The sequence below is a fragment of the Henckelia pumila genome, chromosome 2 (assembly GCF_033568475.1).
Source record: "Henckelia pumila isolate YLH828 chromosome 2, ASM3356847v2, whole genome shotgun sequence".
Classification (NCBI taxonomy): Eukaryota; Viridiplantae; Streptophyta; class Magnoliopsida; order Lamiales; family Gesneriaceae; genus Henckelia; species Henckelia pumila.
The window spans coordinates 190236836-190254995 of NC_133121.1; the positions used below are offsets into that span (position 1 = coordinate 190236836).

The following is an 18160-nucleotide window of genomic DNA, read 5'->3' on the forward strand; positions in this document are numbered from 1 at the left end:
CTTATCAAAGAACAAATTTCAGTTCACAATCAGATACAAAAGAGTTCTATGCTTACATTTACGATTACAGAAGAATCCAAAGAACACAAGCACACGCTTCGAGACATATCAGATCAGAAATGATCATATTGCACTTTGTGTTAAGTTGTACATTCGTTTTAAACTAATCAATTGAGTGAGCTGACCAAAACCATCTTGTAAAATTAGTCGAGAACTGATTTGTTGAGTCTAAGAGTCTCAGTTGTAGAGTGGTGTAAGTCCTAGCAGAGATGGGGTGTTGCAAGTGTTGTAATACTCAAAGTATTCTAGTAGAACCTTATGGCGAGACCAGAATAAGGATGACGTAGGAGTAGTTGAGTTTCCGAGGTTTCTGTGTTTGACAAATATACATGTTAGGAAATCAGATTTCGAGGTTTCTGTGTTTGACAAATAACATTGCACATCAAATATTAAGATGTAGAACAAGAGTTACGAAGAAAAAGCAGTAAAACAGCAAAGTAGTAGCTGATTGTTTCGTAGAAGAAAACCAGCAGAAACAGAGCTACTCAGATAAAAATATAGCAGCAAAAGCCAAAAAAATCAACAGATTGACAAATCACAGAAAACAACAGAAGCAGAAGAACATTACAGCAGGAGCTCTCGATACAATAGTTAAGACTATTAACCAAAGGTCTCTAGTACACTGATTAAACTCACGCAACCAAAGAGTACTTTCTTACAGTGAAATAAAAGACAAGAAAATGGCTGGTTATCAACAAATACATTTGAATCTAAGATGACCGTTATCTTGCACATATAAATAGAGACCACAACAAACAGAAGAAGCATCTAACTTACAAGAAATCACAATCAATTACAACTTATCAAAGAACAAATTTTAGTTCACATTCACATACAAAAGAGTTCTATGCTTACATTGACGATTACAGAAGAATCCGAAGAACACCAGCCCATGCTTCAAGACATATCAAATCAGAAATGATCATATTGCGCTTTGTGTTAAGTTGTAAAATTGTTGTAAACTAATCAGTTGAGTGAGCTGACCAAAACACTCTTGTAAAATTAGTCGAGAACTGATTTTTTGAGTATAAGAGTCTCAGTTGTAGTAGGTAGTGGTGTAAGTCCTAGCTGAGTTGGGGTGTTGCAAGGGTTGTAATACTCAACATCTTCTAGTATTACCTTATGGCGAGACCATAAAAAGGGTGACGTAGGAGTAGAGTCTCCGAGGTTTCTGTGTTGACAAATATACATGTTAGGAAATCAGATTTCAAGGTTTCAGTGTTTGACAAATAACATTGCACATCAAATATTAGGATGTACGCGCTAAAGTTAAAAAATTCAGTGGAAGGATGGCCAGACGCTGGGCAAAATAGAAATTGCAGACGAGTACCCACATAAATAGAATTGTTCCTCAACTGCTGGGTTCTCAGAGGTGTTATTCCATGTTCCTATCATGGATGCATAGGAGGTATAATTCAAATGGTCATCAGGAAGGTTAGGAACTTCTTTTTAAAATGACACCCACTAGTTCTAGGCCAATGACTGGCAGCCTCAATATATGAAGAATGTCGTGAAGAGTAATAGACATTGGACCACTGGCAAACATAAAAGCGTTACAGGGAGGAGCCCAAAAGCGAAGAACACTGTCTAATAACCCAGCTTGTAGGGGAAAGGAGTTTTGGTAAGTTGGATGAAGTAATGTAAGCCTTGGGATCTCCAAAGATCGCCAAAAGAATATCGCCAAAATGTGGTTCCAACCTATCAACCCAACTAACCCATTCTGAGGAAAAGTAGGGCCAAGACTTAAACTTGGCTGCCTTTGCAAGGGGTTAGATGGAATATTTAAAAGCAACGAAGAAGAAGACAACGTAGCAAGAGGAAACACATTAGAAAAGACCGGTTCAGGTAAGGGAACTTTTACGTACGGGGGATGGACTACAGTGGCCAACACCTCAATGAAACCAGGTTTATGAACATAGGGATTCAATGGCCTAATAGAACAAAAATCCAGCTCGGGTTAGATGATGTGCAGAAACCCTAGTGGTTGTAAAATAACAAAAAAAATACCAAGATCAAACGTACCTGATAACTTCCAAGGTTTCAGAAAATGTAGCCGAAATCGAAGGAGTGGCGGCCATAGGAAACAAGGAGGGAGTTCTGCACGTCCAAAACAAAAATCACAACAGTGAGTTATTATTTATTGCCTATTATTGTGATTAATGCAGGAAGCATGGAGAAATAAGAAAAAGAACCTTACCAGTCGGATGAGTAGCAGCGAGCCTGAAGGAACCCTAAGGGGAATGCCGAGCAAAAAATGATAATGATTACGCGGAGAGGCTAATAAGAGGAGGGAAGATGGAGAACCAAGAGAGAGAGAGAGCAGCGCGGGGATCGGAGGAGCAATGCTGGCAAATCTGGAATGACGTGATCAGCCAGTGCAAAAAACAAGGAACAAAATCACTGTTGCCAACTTTTGAAAAATCAAGAAGTTTATCATAAAGTCCATCAAGAGTTTCTTATCCTAATAAAGCCCAATGGGCCATCAACCTGCAGGGGGAATATGTTTAGCCAGAAAATAAAATTATTTTCCAAGCCCAACACAAAAAAGAAATCGAAGCCCAGTCTTTAAAACTTAAAGCCTTCTTATCTTCGGCCCATTAAAGAAATCCAAGTCCAGCAAGGAAGGAGGCGGCAGAATCAGAAATTGAAATTTATTTAAAAGTGTCTTGACCAAGTCAAAATCGGTTAATGGAAAATGGTGATACGTGGCCCATGATGAGAAATAATGGAGGGGAAGTTGCATACCGGCTCCAAACAAAAAGCAACGGTAGAATTAGGAGGGAGGTCTCTCGCAAAAATTATTAACAAACACAGCTCCAAAAGCTTTGTCTTCTCAGCAATATTTTTACATTTTATCATCTTCTTATTTTAGCAGTTATCCAGAAATTTTGGTGCACATGTTTAGTTTGTTTTCGCTGAGTTCCTTGAACTATCCAGCATCATCTTGTTTATGTTTTTATGGCCTTCAAGTGTCATTTTGAATTTTCAGTAGAAATGATGATGAATTCAATTGGTATTAATAATTCCTTTTCTACATTGCTTTCGTTCGTTAGCATATAACCGATGGAACTGAGATCGACGGTGAAACCGAGACTCATTTCGCTTGATTTTAGAAGAATTAGATTACATCTTATTTTTCATATTTTGGCACGTGAGTGTCTGGCACGTCCGCAATACACACGCTCGAGCCATTTTGTGTGCAAACACAAATATACCAAAAGAGAGAGATATATTTTAACAAAATAGAGTGACCAAAGATATTTATAATAACAGCCCAAATTTTTCCCATTTTATTTGATATGTAGATTTCATTCTTTGGAATCATTGATAATTTCAACTCTGATCAGAAACTCCCTTCTTTTTTAGCAAACTATTTTCTTCTTAACGATGAAATATTTTAAAATGAGTAATTTAAAAATATGTTAACTAAGAAAATTATTTGAAATTTAACATGGATCATATAATCGATACATAATATTTTTATCTAGCTATCCATACTATGTATATGTTATTATAGTTATAAAAGGACTTATAATAATTAAATTAAATAAATTTGGCGTCTGATATGCTTTTTGATAAATCAAAATTATGTTTTTTTTTCTCAAATTAAAAAATATTATATTTTTATTTAATAAGAAATGTCATTATACCTAAAATTTGCATCTTATATATAATATCATATTTCATTATATTCACATATACTTTTGAATTTTAAAATTAAATAATCATATCACTCATAACATAAAAAATATAAATTAAATAAAACGTTTCTAAAGTTATATATATATATATATATATATATATATATATATATATAAATGATGCCCTGCACCCTAGAGTGCAGAAAATTTGTATGCGACCCGGGTTTTTTTTTTTTTTTTTTAATATTTTTGCACCACTAAAACCCACTAGCTCATAGATTCCTTGTACTTTAGGGTGTAGGGGATCAAAATTTTATATACTAATATTTCGATACACGGCTTGCGTGCACGTACATTTCTTTTTTTAAAAAAATACAATAAATAATAAATTGTAAAATTAAAAAATAATAAAACAATAAATAATAAATTGTAAAATTAAAAAATAATAAAAATATAACGTTTTTCTAAAATAATATTCACAAAAAATATATATATATATATTATAAAGTGAGTGTCATATTTGTAAATAAAATAATATCAAATGACACAAAGTGAGCTTTTAATGACTAGAAAATAGAAAATCGTATAAAATGACTATTTTGCCCTATAATTTTGGTTTTATTGAAAATTAAGTTAGAAGATAATGGTAATTTCAAATTAAACTTCACCAATTAATTGAAAGTTTGTTAATTAGAGGGTCTCTACTTTAATAATATAGTAAAATATATATATATATAATACAAATTTTTTTTAATATATATACACGCATCATATGAAAAGAATACTAATATTAATTATAACACTCATGAATTACATGTGTGTTTCGCTGGTTTAGTATAAAGGGGCAGGAAATATTTTTTTTTTGTCCATTAACTTGTCCATATTTTGGTTTTGATCCATTAATTTTTCAAAATTTGGTTTTGGTACACTAACTTTTAATTTTCAATGATTTTGATCCAACTGCATCGTGTCAGCTAGCTAGACATTGGCATACGTCACCCGGAAAATGCTAACGTGTGCCAATGTCTAGCTGACACGTATGCAGTTAGACCAAAATCACTAAAAATTAAAAGTTAGAGTATATTTTTCGGGTGACGTGTGCCAATGTCTAGCTGAGACGTGTGCAGTAAGACCAAAATCACTGAAAATTAAAAGTTAGTGTATATTTTCCGGGTGACTTGTGCCAATGTCTAGCTGACACATGTGCAGTTAGACCAAAATCACTGAAAATTAAAAGTTAGTGTACCAAAACCAAAATTTGAAAAATTAATGGACCAAAACCAAAACATGGATAAGTTAATTAATGGATAAAAAAATATTTTCCCTAGTATAAAGATAAGAGTTAATTCATTGGTTATATTTTTGCACTGAACTAGGAGATTTGCATGTGGTAAGCCGTGATACGAATGAATATAATTGGTATATATGAAAAAGTTGTTTAAAGTTATTCAAAGTCGAAAAGTTTGATTCTTTTATAAATTCTGATAAGCATTAAGTTATTCAGTCACATATCACAAAGCGTGGCAGTGAAGGTGTCTAGGGGATCGATTTTGTGCCACACAAACAGAATCCTACATAACATACACATTAATGCAAGTCCTGAATATTAATGATGGTCTACATAATAGAACATGCATGGACGTTTTCATCGCTAAATATAAGTGAATACTGTTCTTCCACAGGATTAAGCGTGGCGACTCCGGGTTCGTCGGTGTATCGGACTAAGTTCGGGGGCGCCTTTTTGTCATAGACACCACCTGCATATGGATGAGATATCAGACCGTATGGAACATATGGCCATGGCTCCACTTTCTTCTTGGTTTCTTGTGCTGCTTTTAACACTTTCTTTAATTCCACAAATCCATGCACTGTTGCTTTTTGTTCTTTCAAATTCACCTCCACTGATTTCGCTCCTGTACGTGTAACATTATTCAACATTTCATCCATCATTTTATTTTTTTATATAAGAGAGAAACCCATAGGATATGATGAAATTTTCCATAAGGTATGAGAGACTAGCTAAGTTATGGCACTGCATACGTAGGTGTGATCCATTAAAAAAAAAAGTATAGAAAAATATATATTCTATTTAAAATTAATGTTATCAAATTTTGTAATAGAAATTATAGGAGATATAAGATGGGATTATATATATGTAGATATTTTGCAACAATCACATCTCCCATAACAAAAAATTATTATTAGAAATCACTTTAAATTTTTATTTTTATTTTTTACTTTATTACATTAATCTCTTATGTATTCACACAAAAATTTATTCGCGTTCCGAAGGACACTGATTACGCCAAATGATGTATATTACTTAATTGTAGTGTTAACGTCCATTAATTTATTAAAAACCAAATTAAACTATATCTACTGCAATAATTTATTCATCTAATTATAATCCCAAAATAGTTATAATTACAAAGTAAAATAACCAAAATAGAAAACTTCAAAATAGCTAGTCTTCATACCCTACCATAGTAATTAAGTATTTTCATACTAAAACAATGATCATATTCAACATGTCAAGATTATTAATTAAAAATCAATTTAAAAATTTTAATTTTAATATAAATTATTTACTATATATATACATGTGTGTATTGACTTTAACAGGGAAACTATTATCGAAAGAAAACAACCAAAGTGAAGAAACAATAGTTCAAGCACATTATGCATGTATATGTAAAATCACTAGTTATATGTATTTTTTTTTGTGACGTGGGAACCCGCAGCCGCTACCCTAAGGTGCGCTCTAGGTAAACTCCCGGACTAACGCAATAGCCTGCAAACTACGCTAGTCAGGTAAACCACACTGGGTAAACCCTGTGTTGACATGCTAGTCCAAGAAAGTGTTGGCAGGGGAAATCGAACTCCTGACCTTTGGCCAAGAGTTCACCTGCTCCATCAACTTAGACATCCCCTTGGATGCTAGTAATATGTATTATTACTATCAACGGGCGAGGCAGATATATAATCTTCTAATTAATTGAAAATTATTCAAACATATAAATGATTTCTCTCTCGCCAAAAATTGATGAAAAAGTATTTGAAAAACATGAATTTTATTTAGAATCTAAAATATTTACCTTTGACACCAGAAAGGATATTCTTCATTTTAAGAGCACAGCCTTCGCAGTCCATCCTGACTTTGAGAGCCACTGTGTTCAGCTGCTTCTTCTTCTTCCTTCGTACGCCGCTTATTAACTCCGACAAGTAATCCAACGTCCCCGAAACTCCCATATTCTCGTTCTTTCAATAAATTGTTTACTTGACTCTTATGGATTTTGTATGTGCATGTATATATTCTTTTGGGGTGGCAAACTCTATTTTTATATAATGGAAGAGAATCTTCCGAATTGCAATGTCTACCCACATGGATACGAAATAGCCAAACAAACCCTCTTATAATCACAAATTACACTCTCCACGTGGACCCCAAATGGCTTACTATACCTGTATGATTGAAAAGTTGGATTTGTGTCAAAACCGACTAGTGGAACGGGCCGGGTCACAACTTGTCGTAAACCACCATTAGGTCGGGCGGGTCGGCTCATCTTTGCTGGTTGAGAAAATATCAACCCAATGTACCTATTTTAGGTGGCGGAGCGGGTCAACCCGCAACCCACCACAACCCACCACTAGACGGGGCGGGCCGACCTACCTTTTAGGTGGGTTGAAAAATTTTCAACCCAATCCACCAATTTTGCATGGCAGGACGAGCCAACCCGACGGGCCTAGCCATTTTGACACCTCTAATTTGGATGTCACCTAAAATATTTAACATTAATTTATGATTCAGTCCCCAAACCTAAATCTAATTTGGTGATCAGTCCTTGTCAGAAAAATTTTTGTTTAAACTCCCTGCACCCACATGTTTTGTTTTGGATGATATTCGGTACATAACATGAAAATATGGTACAAGTATAATTGAGTATCGACTGTTTCAAATATTGGTACTAATTTATGATTTTTGAGTACAGAAATATGTAAGCAAATATTGATATAATGACACATTTGTTTTTTTAGATGACCATTGGTACAAAATATTAGAAATACGGTACTAATATATGAGATTTTGAGTATCAAATGTGTTAGATCTGATATAAATATATGATTTTAGAATAATAAAAAATATTGATATTAATAACACATTTATCTTATTTGGATGAAAATCGATACAAAATATTTAAAATATAGTACTCATATGTGATATTTGAGTACCCAATGTGTTATATGTGGTACAAATATATTATTTTTGAGTACTCAAACATATGTTGCAAGTTCACATTAATAAAGATGTTTAGATTTTATACTCAAAATCGTATTTTTTGTACTCGATTTTGAACAATTAGTGCTCAAATATCATGTATTTATACCATATTTTCAATGTTTTGTACTCAATTTTATCCAAAAAAATAAAGTGGGTCTTATAAGAAGTGCAAACAATTTTTTTCTGACAAGTGACTGATTCTTAATTTGATTTTGGGTTTAGAAATTGAACATTAATTCACCCAATATTTAACCATGCCAGGTTTCCTAAAATTTGCTCTCGGACAAATATATATACCGAAAGAGAGATACATTTTTAACAAAACAAATTGACCAAAAAGGTTTCTTTCCCCAATTTTTACCCTTTTTATTATTTGATATATATGTAGATTTCATTCCTTGGATTCATTGATAATTTCAACTCTGATAGGAAACTCCCTTCTGCTTTAACGAACTATTTTCTTCTTAACTAACTATTTCTAGGGTGGCAAAAATTCCCAAAATTCCGAACCTTCCCGAATCTCATCCCATTTCATTCCCGAAAAAAATCCCTACCCGACATTTTTCCGACCCGAACTTTTGGGATTTTTTCCGTCCCGATTAATATCGGGAGAGAGATCGGGAAAAAAATCTTATCCCGACGGATTCTCGACCCGTCCCGAAATAAATATAATAATATATTTTATTAATAATTTTATTAATATATGGAGCTAAATATTATTATGTTTCAACCCATATAACAATTAATTATGAATTTAATTCACTTAATTTTATTTTTGGAACGATAGAATCGTGAAATCACGAAATGCCATTTTATTATTGTTTATTTTTTTTTTAAAAAAACAAACTAATAATTTAATTAATTCATATTTATAATTATCTAATTAGAACAAATACGTGGAACAAGAGATCAATTTGAATATATATTTAACAAAATGTATTTACTAATTGTATCCGAATATTTTATTAATAATTACCCGATGCACTTCTTTTTCTTACCAAAACCTTGAAACATTATCCGAAATATTTTAATATTATATGTTTTAAGTTGAATATTTATTTTTTATTTAGGAATATAAGTTTCCAAATAACATTTTTTTATAAAATAATCACATTTTTTTGTTTTTAAAACGAAATCTTGAATTTGAAAAAAACATTCGGGAATTTTCTCTCTATCCGACGAGATTCCAAATATTCGGGTCCCGACATGTGTCGGGTACGGGATCGAGAGATAAAAATTTTCCCGATTTTTTTCGGGACGGGAGTTGGGTAAGAGGGTTACGGGACGAATCCCGACCCTATTCCATCCCTAACTATATCAAATATTTTAAAATGATTATTTTTAAAAAAATGTTAACTAAGAATTTTTTTTTAAAAGTTAATTAACATGTATCATACGTAATCAATACGCAATATTTTTATCTATCCATACTACGTGTTATTAAAGTTTAAGGGACTTCTTTGGTCTCAAGTTCGATTTGATGAATTTAATAAGTCAGTATCTAAGCATGTTTCGAGTCTAAGCTCACGTCTCGTCTGTAATGCGGGCACCTACTTTATATAGATGTAATTTGGATCAAAATTGTTCTAAAAAAAAATTTAAGGGACTGAGCATAAATAACTTTAGTGTCGTTTTTTGATAAATCAAAATTATGTTTTTTTTCTCAAATTAAGTTCAAAATATTATATTTTATTTTTAAAAAATGTCATTATACCTTAAATTAGCATTATATATATATATGTCAATTTTATTATATTTATATATACTTATAGAATTTTAAATTAAATAATCATACCACACATAACATAAAAAAATATAAATAAAACTTTTCTAAAGTTCAATATGATATCTCAATAAATATATATATATATATATATATATATATGTTTTATACAAAAAAAAAATTAGTTTATATACACACATCGTATGAAAAGAATACTAATATTATAACACTCACGCAATACATGTGCCGTTTCGCTGGTTTAGTAGAAAGATAAGAATTAAATCATTGGTCATATTTTTCACGGGAAAATTTCTTTTTTGCTCTTGTAGGTTTGGCATTTTGCGATTTTGGTCCTTTATGTTTTCATGTTTCAGTTTTAGTCCGCTATCTTTATTTGTTTTGGAAATTTTAGTCCTTTTTCGATGTGGCGCTGATGTGGCACCATTGCAGTGCTGATGTGGAGCTGACGTGTGTAGTTCACGTAAGCAATTTCGAATAAAAATGACTGAAATTACCAAAAATCATAACATTTAGGACTAAAACTGAAATATGAAAACATAAAGGACTGAAATCGTAAAATGACAAACATACAAAAACAAAATTACAGTTTTTCCTATTTTTCACTGGAGTAAATGGTTTCTGGTACTGGTATGTTATACGAATGAATAGCTGGTATACATGAAAAAGTTGCTTAAAGTTGTTCAAAGTCGAAAAAGTTGATTCTTTGATAGATTCGGATAAACATTAAGTTATATAATCACATATCACAAAACGTGGCAGTGAAGGTATATATCTAGGGAGTTTGGGCGATAAAGCGTAGCAGGTGTCGATGTTAAAATATTGGAAAATTAATATTTTTTTCTCATTGTTAAATGATATTTTTAATTTGTTTAGCACGATTTCTGTGATATATTTTATTTCAAGAAAATTAACAATATATTTTTATGTTTTGGATTAATTTCTTGGAGGATCTTGAACATTTGGAGATGATTGATGAATTTTTTTTTTTTTTTAGTATTTGTTTTGATTTATTGAAGATGTGATGAGATATTATTTTCGAGGAATAAGTCTCTTGTAAGATGATTTCGAAAGCCATGAGACGGATCAATTCTATTTATATTTACAATAAAAGTAATCTTTTGACATAAAAAATTATATATTTTCATTGGTGATCCAATTAAAATATCCTCATCGATTGTTGGAGGTCTGGTTGGAAATTTGTAGGGGATCTAAAATTGCTTGAAGAAAGCTTCTTTACTCAAAGAAGAGAGTAATTCATTGTCACAAAATGTCTTCTGTTGAACAGTTGAAATTATCTTGTTTCTTCAAAAGTGAGTTCAGTTATTATCAACAACTGGACTCTAATCTTTCTCGTGCTTCGATGTTAATTGGCCAACAAATATATGTGCCGAAATAGAACAACTAACAGATTTAACATATATGTAAAATGTCTGGAGTGGAATGTAAATCACACAGATATGTTTATGGATGTTCGGAGACTTAACTGCTCCTACGACACCCCTTCTTCCTCACAGGGAAGGTTACACTAGAAAAATTTGGTTATTACAACGTCTTGTAATACACCCACTCCAATTGTAGGACTTAACTTTTGTCTAGATCGAAACTTCTAGTTCTCAACACAAATTAAGACAACACGTTTTAACACCAAAATAACAAATTAAGTATAATCAGTTTGAATGAATCATAAGATTCAAACAGATGAGCAACTCCTTTTCAAAAATATGAGATGAGCAGTTGAGAGTTGTCTCTATGCCCTTCGTGATCTTTGAATATCTAATATGTATCTATGATGAGTGGGCAATGTCAGAAAGTAAGATATTTTTTGTAAAGTGCTCTAAGAATGCTTAGACTGCTTGTAAGTTTTTGTGTGTTTGGCTCTCTTCTTGTTAGCATCATTTAAATATATATATATATATATATATATATATATATATATATATAGGCATGTTTTTTAGTCTCTTGATCTTCTACATATCTTCACAAATGCAAGTCGTAGATGCAGTTAATTATTATGCATAGCTTTTGACGAGGATGTTTGAATTAAAGCGGCTCTATCTTCATATTTGAGCAGTCAAATAATTATACTATATATAGCAGTTGTCCTGAAGTAGTCAACACTTAACCAGTTGACCTGAGCATTCGATACTTCAGCATTCTTTCAGTTTTTTGATATGACTGATGTATTAGAACTGGTTATATGAATTGATTTTTCAAATGGTTGAGAACTCGCGAGGATATATTGACTGGACTGCTTCTTTTATTCTTTGACTGGACTGCTTCTACTATTCTTTGACTGGAATTCTTTCTATGAATCGTGTTTTACCCAGTTTAAATGATATTCTAAAATATTTTGTCAAATACCAAAATCTGTTTTAACAATTTCCCTCTTTATGGTATTTGAAAAAATTAAGCATTTTACCCAAATTTTCATTCTACTTTTTGACAGATCTATTTATTTGTGATAAATTCTTCAAAACTCGGTTGATTCACCTGATCTAATTTTGTTTTCTTTTTTAAACAATTCTCCCTGAAAATGGTATTCACTTATACTTTGTTTTCTTCAACGACTGGCATTCCCCTTCTAATGACTTCATTTCACATTTTTCAAAAACAACTAATGTGTCTCTTCGTATTCTAAAGAAATGCCTGAAACATTATGGGAAAGAGTGAGAATGTATGTTCGTCCTATATCCTAAATATGTCTATAAAAAAATACGAACACATAAACAAGTTCTTCATATTCTTCATATAATATCGATTTGAAGCAAAGCTATCATGGAAGAGATAAAGGAGTATGAGAAGCTTGTTCATCTGAAGACAATGTCTATCAAGTCAAAAGTGGAGAGGTTGCAGTCACAGAGAGCTATCGTCATCACAAGAAGAAAAGATGGATATAATAGAAATAAAATTCAAGCTGCGGCTTGGAACGTACAGGTTTGAGGACATCTTCACACAAGAAGGTGTTTTCCTCCTGATGCTCATAAAAGAGCTTCAATGAGCCTCTGCAGTTCAATGATTTCACTCAAGGTGGCTGAAGACTTATTCAATGTTAGAATCAGCTCAGTGAGTCTCAGATTTTCTCATCGTAACTGTTGACTCTCAACTTGTAGCTTATTATTTTCAGTCTCAAGATTAGTAATATCTGACGCTAGATTTACTTTGTTTGAGAGTTCATTTTTATGATGATTTCGGTTCTAATCATCTAATCAATACTTAAACATATAATCAACCATAAAAATCGAGAAAATAAAATAATTTTTTGTAAAAGGGGCCTCGCTCGAAAGCAAACAAACCGCGCTCGAGCGAGTAATTATATGCTCGAGAATCACAAAGGCAGCTTGCTCGAGCGGCAACATCATGCGCTCGAGGGAGACCAACCCTGCCTCAAAAGTAAGAATTCACTCGCTCGAGCGGCACAATCATGCGCTCGAGCGAGACAAGTTCTGGGCCAAAATCCCAAATTTGATCTCACTTCCAAAATTCAACTCAAAAACTCAAGTCTCAAACTACAACATGCATAAAACATCGATCTAGCATCATACAATACAAGGTAATTCTAAAGTTATCCGAATATACACAAGCGTATAACATGCATCGGTTCTAGTTTACAATCCAAAATACATAATAAGTTCGAATATACAACTCGACTTATAAAACACCAAGTCCTCACTTCTATCCACTCGACCACCTAGTCATGCTATCTCTGACTTGGTCCTGCCCCACCTGTTGTCATACACACATACCAAAACAAGGCAACAACAGGATAACTCGGGTAAAAAATAAATTCCCAGTAAAAGCAAACATGCAAACAATATCAGATAAGATTACAATATCTTGTTATATTAGTCAACTATCATTCAATAATCAATGAAATGCAATGCATGAATTCAAAGACGAGATTATCAACTCCGATAATCAAAAGAATTTGATACTCTATTGGGATCTCGAGGCAAAGACACCGCAACATCTCACCGACTCTCCCGATCGAGGTGGCGTTACGTGTCTCATACCTCTAGACTTCGAGCAACTATAATGAGAATTCCGGCTTGCTGGGGAAGACTCCTCACCCATGCCCTTCAAATACAGTTCCCAAAACGTCTAGTTCACATCAATCGACGAATAAGGCTCAATATGTATGCATATGAAAATCACATAACATATTTCACATCATTAATCAAAAGCCACATATCATGAAATTATGTGGTTTACGAGGGAACTCAGTATTCAAATCCGGTACGAGTATTTGTCCCTTCTAATTCAATGTCGACCTTTACCTTTCTCAATAAAAGCTCCAAATCTGGCTTCAGATCTTTTCTAATACAAATTCTGCAACCTCGACTTCAACAGCTCTCAATCCAATCTGAAATGAAGAAATACATATCAATATCGACATTCAAACTCGATCGATATACGGTTCAAACGATTCAACTCAACCGATAAACAAGACGCAAATCGGCGGCATAACGACTAAATTCTGATCGACCGAAAATCACAGACAACAATAAATATATCCAAACCAAAACAAAGAAATACCAACTCATCAATAACAACTCAAACCATCAACTAACAAAACCCCATTTCCAAAAAGTCTTCAAAAATTCACAAAAAATCCAAACCTTGTCCTATTTCCGACCCGTCTTCAAAATAACCAAATATTCCAGCTCAAGCAAAACTTACCCTAAAATAATTGAATTATATCTGAAACGAACCGAACACGAAGGAATTTTTTTTTTAGAATATTACATATATGCCCATACATATATGCATCTATACTTAAAATAGATTTTCATAAAATTTAATACATAATAAAAAGCAATTTCATTTCAAAACTTAAATACTCGAACACATTATAAATCCATGCGTAAATATTCAATAACGTAAAATGCGGAAAATAGTTTGATACAATCTCATAATCATTGAAACATAAAAGCGCGAAGGTCACGTGTGTGCTAGCTTGCCACGAATGCACAGAGGTCTTCACCACCAGTCGACACCATAACCTCCTGAATAACATAAATCTCACCTGCACACCATTTAGATCTAGTGAGCCTAAAGGCTCAGCATGCTCTACCTTTAATAACGAGTACTACTAAATAAAACCACATGCAAGCACATAACATATATAAAAATAACCCGAGGATTCTAATGCATGCATGATCGTAAAATCGTATGCATAAACTGCGTCGTAATCTAAATCATAACATAATACGTAACATAATACATAACAAAAGCATTGGCATGTCATAAACATAAAAATTATTTTCCTGTGGGTCATATCAGTGAAGTGTGACCATAAACATAAGAGATTGATCAATCTATAAACCAACGTACGCGGCGGCGAGGTTCACCCAACCTTAACACGGGGATTCCCTACGCCTCTTATGCCACTTCACCCAACCTTAACACGGGGATCCGTAGGCTCCTGAACATATTTGTCACAATTCACATCAACTTCCCATGAATATTTCCTTTACATGCCCTTAATATTAACATAAAATACATGCATGAATCATGAACATAAAATATCATCTTCCTTAAAATTATTCCCGTAAATATATATTGAATTCATTTTCCATAAAAATCATACTTATATCAAAATATACATATACATCTATTAAATATATATTTACGGACTATTTTGTTCGTCACTGGCTAGTTCGAGTTGCTGTCCTCTTAACTAAAGTCCTTAAACTTAGACTCGTCTGATAACACTTAGACTGACCCACTTAAATTGGCCCAATAATGCTTAGATTAGCTCAATCACACTTAAATCGACACATTTAGACTTAGATTGGCCCAATAGTACTTAGTCCAACTTAAAACTTAGCGCAATCAAATAAATTAAACAACCTAGGCCCATTAAGATTTAGCTCAATTATTAAATTAAGCCTCCAATAATCATCTTAAGCCTCATAAGCTTGGCTCAATAAATAAATCAATTCATTCAAGCCCAAATAACACTTTATCCCAAATAAACAACTCAAGCCAAATAAATAAGTTAAACCCAATAACATTTAAGCCCAATAACTAACTTAATCCCCATGAATAGACTAAACACTTGGACTCTAAAATAAATTATCCAACCCAAAATAAAATAATCCAGACCCAAACCATAACATATGACCCTAATACACTTGACCCGACCCGGACAACCCACTTGCCCGAGCTCTGCCTAAGCTGCCTGCTAGATAGACCACCCTTACAACCATCCAACTGTTCATCTAGCCAACACTAGTTCAAGACATCATAAACCAAGACCCAAAGGGACCTAACCAGCCATCAACCAGTGAACAGCAACTAAGACCCATCCATGACAAAAAAATCATTCACAACCAAGTCACAATGCAATCAAAACGTGAATGATGCATGAATTAAAACTTGAGTTACCATATCCACATACAAATGCAACAACACAATTTAATCATCAAAACAATGAATATAATGATCTAAATGGTGTGAGAAAGGAAGGGTATAACATGCATTTGCGTTTAAAACACACGAAAAACTAATACGGTTGCGGTTACGCATAATCGGGACTCGGGAATCTCATAATTATCCAATTCTGGAAGATCAAATCCCTAATCTGCTGATTTTTGTCTCTAATTATCCTCAATAGGCTTCCGATCTGCGAAATATCAAATGATGGTCAAAAGTCAACCCTGGTCAACTCTGGTCAAACTTTGACCAAAAATTATCGAACTTTATTGCGCTCTCACCGCTTAACGATTTTGAATCACGACTCGAAACTTGGATATTCGGATCTATCACGTCAAACGATCGAAAATGGTTAACACGACGATGGCCGGAGACTCGCCGGAGAAGACGGCGGCGCGACGGCGATGTCAAAACTTCTCAAAAATTCATGAAATTTTACATTATTGTAGAGCTTGACGAGACAATTCCAACGCACTTAGCCACAACCGGATCCAACCACTGTGGCGGCGTAGATCGGAGAAAAATAGGCGGCGGCGGCGTGAGCTTCCCGAGCTCCGATCTGCACCATTCGCGACGGAAAAAACTACTACAAGCTTAGAAAATGTTCTACACATCACCTACTACCATCCAGCATCTCAAAAACCAGCCCAATCGAGCAAAAATCCGATCAAAATGCGCGAGGAAGACGATGAACAGTGGCCACTCCTTTTCGACTTCGTGCTCGGCAAATCGGACACCAAAAATCACAATTCTTGATATGGTTGTGATCGCCTCGATAAGAGCTTCAAGATGGCATGCTCAATCGACGACAAAAGGCGGCGGTCGGCGGTCGGCGACGGGAAGGGCGATTTTGGGGTTAGGGTTTTAGTGTGTGTTTTAGGGGTTTTGTGTGTGAGAGAGAGTGTATCACTTAATATTATAAAAATTGGTCCTAAAATGACTCGGTCTGATCCAATTTAATGCTCTTGTGCTATTTTACTCCAATATGTAATTTAACACATTTTACAATTATCTGAAATAACGAACTTTGACCTGACAACTAGACCAGTATATTTTCCAATAAATAAATTGAGTCAATCTTAGGCTTTGACCAGTGACCCAAACTGATTATTTTCTCCAATTAAATTATCTCGCATAAATAATTATTTTAATTACATTATCTCAATAATTATCTCAAAATGCCAATATTATCAGATATCCAAAAATAGTCAAACTCATTGACTAATTGACACGTGTATTTTGTAAATACACTCTATAACTCATTTGGCAGTAATAATTATTTTTTCAAATCAATAATTATTTTAATTTCCAATTAATTCGTTAATAAATTTTTGGGGTGTTATAACTCTCCCCCTCTTAAATGGAATTTCGTCCTCGAAATTGAAGTAAGTAACGATAAGCTCTGGACAATACGTTCGTATAACAACCTTGGCCTCCGAGAGAGCCTCCTCCTCTGACTGATTCTAACATCGGACCTTGACCAAGGGAAAAACTCGTGTTCGAATTATGTGCTCCTCCCGTGCTAAGATCTGGTCTAGTCGTTTCTCGAACGAAAAGTCTGATGTCAATTGCAAAGGCTCATATCCATAATGCATCACACCTTTTGATATGAATCTAGGAGGTGCTCTAAGATTCATATTGTTCCAATATTTGATCCGTGATTTACAATCGAGAGTAGAAGGGTTTGAAATTCATGGGAATCAAGTTGGAGAGCATGGGGGTCAAGTTGGAATGCATGGAGCTCGAGTTGGAGGACTGAAATTATTTGGAAACTTAATACATCCAAATCCAATCTCCACCATCCAAAATTTATTTTAGGATGTTATGAAGCTACGGTTAAAATTTCAGGTCGATCTGACGACTAGAACTCAAGATATGAATTTTACAAGGAATACGCTCAGTTTGGAACCCATAGACACGGACCTAGGCACGGACCTAGGCACGGGGTCCGTGCACCTGAAGCTCGTCAACGTCAATTTTTAGCTCGAATCACCGTGGGCA

At 33.7% G+C, this 18160-nt stretch overlaps 1 protein-coding gene and 1 long non-coding RNA gene across 2 annotated transcripts; both read right to left on the reverse strand.

Annotated features, from left to right (window-relative positions):
* Positions 1–964: 964 nt before the first annotated feature.
* LOC140885473 (uncharacterized) lies at positions 965–2397 on the reverse strand. Its single transcript, XR_012150957.1, has 3 exons — positions 2258–2397; positions 2083–2157; positions 965–1231 (listed from the first exon to the last, which is right to left on the reverse strand). It is a non-coding gene; the product is annotated as an uncharacterized lncRNA (long non-coding RNA).
* A 2866-nt stretch (positions 2398–5263) lies between these two features.
* On the reverse strand, positions 5264–6992 carry LOC140883872 (heavy metal-associated isoprenylated plant protein 24-like). The gene is made up of 2 exons (XM_073290483.1): positions 6797–6992; positions 5264–5614 (listed from the first exon to the last, which is right to left on the reverse strand). The coding sequence occupies exons 1-2, from the start codon at positions 6948–6950 to the stop codon at positions 5319–5321; spliced, it is 450 nt and encodes a 149-aa protein (XP_073146584.1). The 5' UTR covers positions 6951–6992; the 3' UTR covers positions 5264–5318.
* Between the last annotated feature and the right edge of the window lie 11168 nt (positions 6993–18160).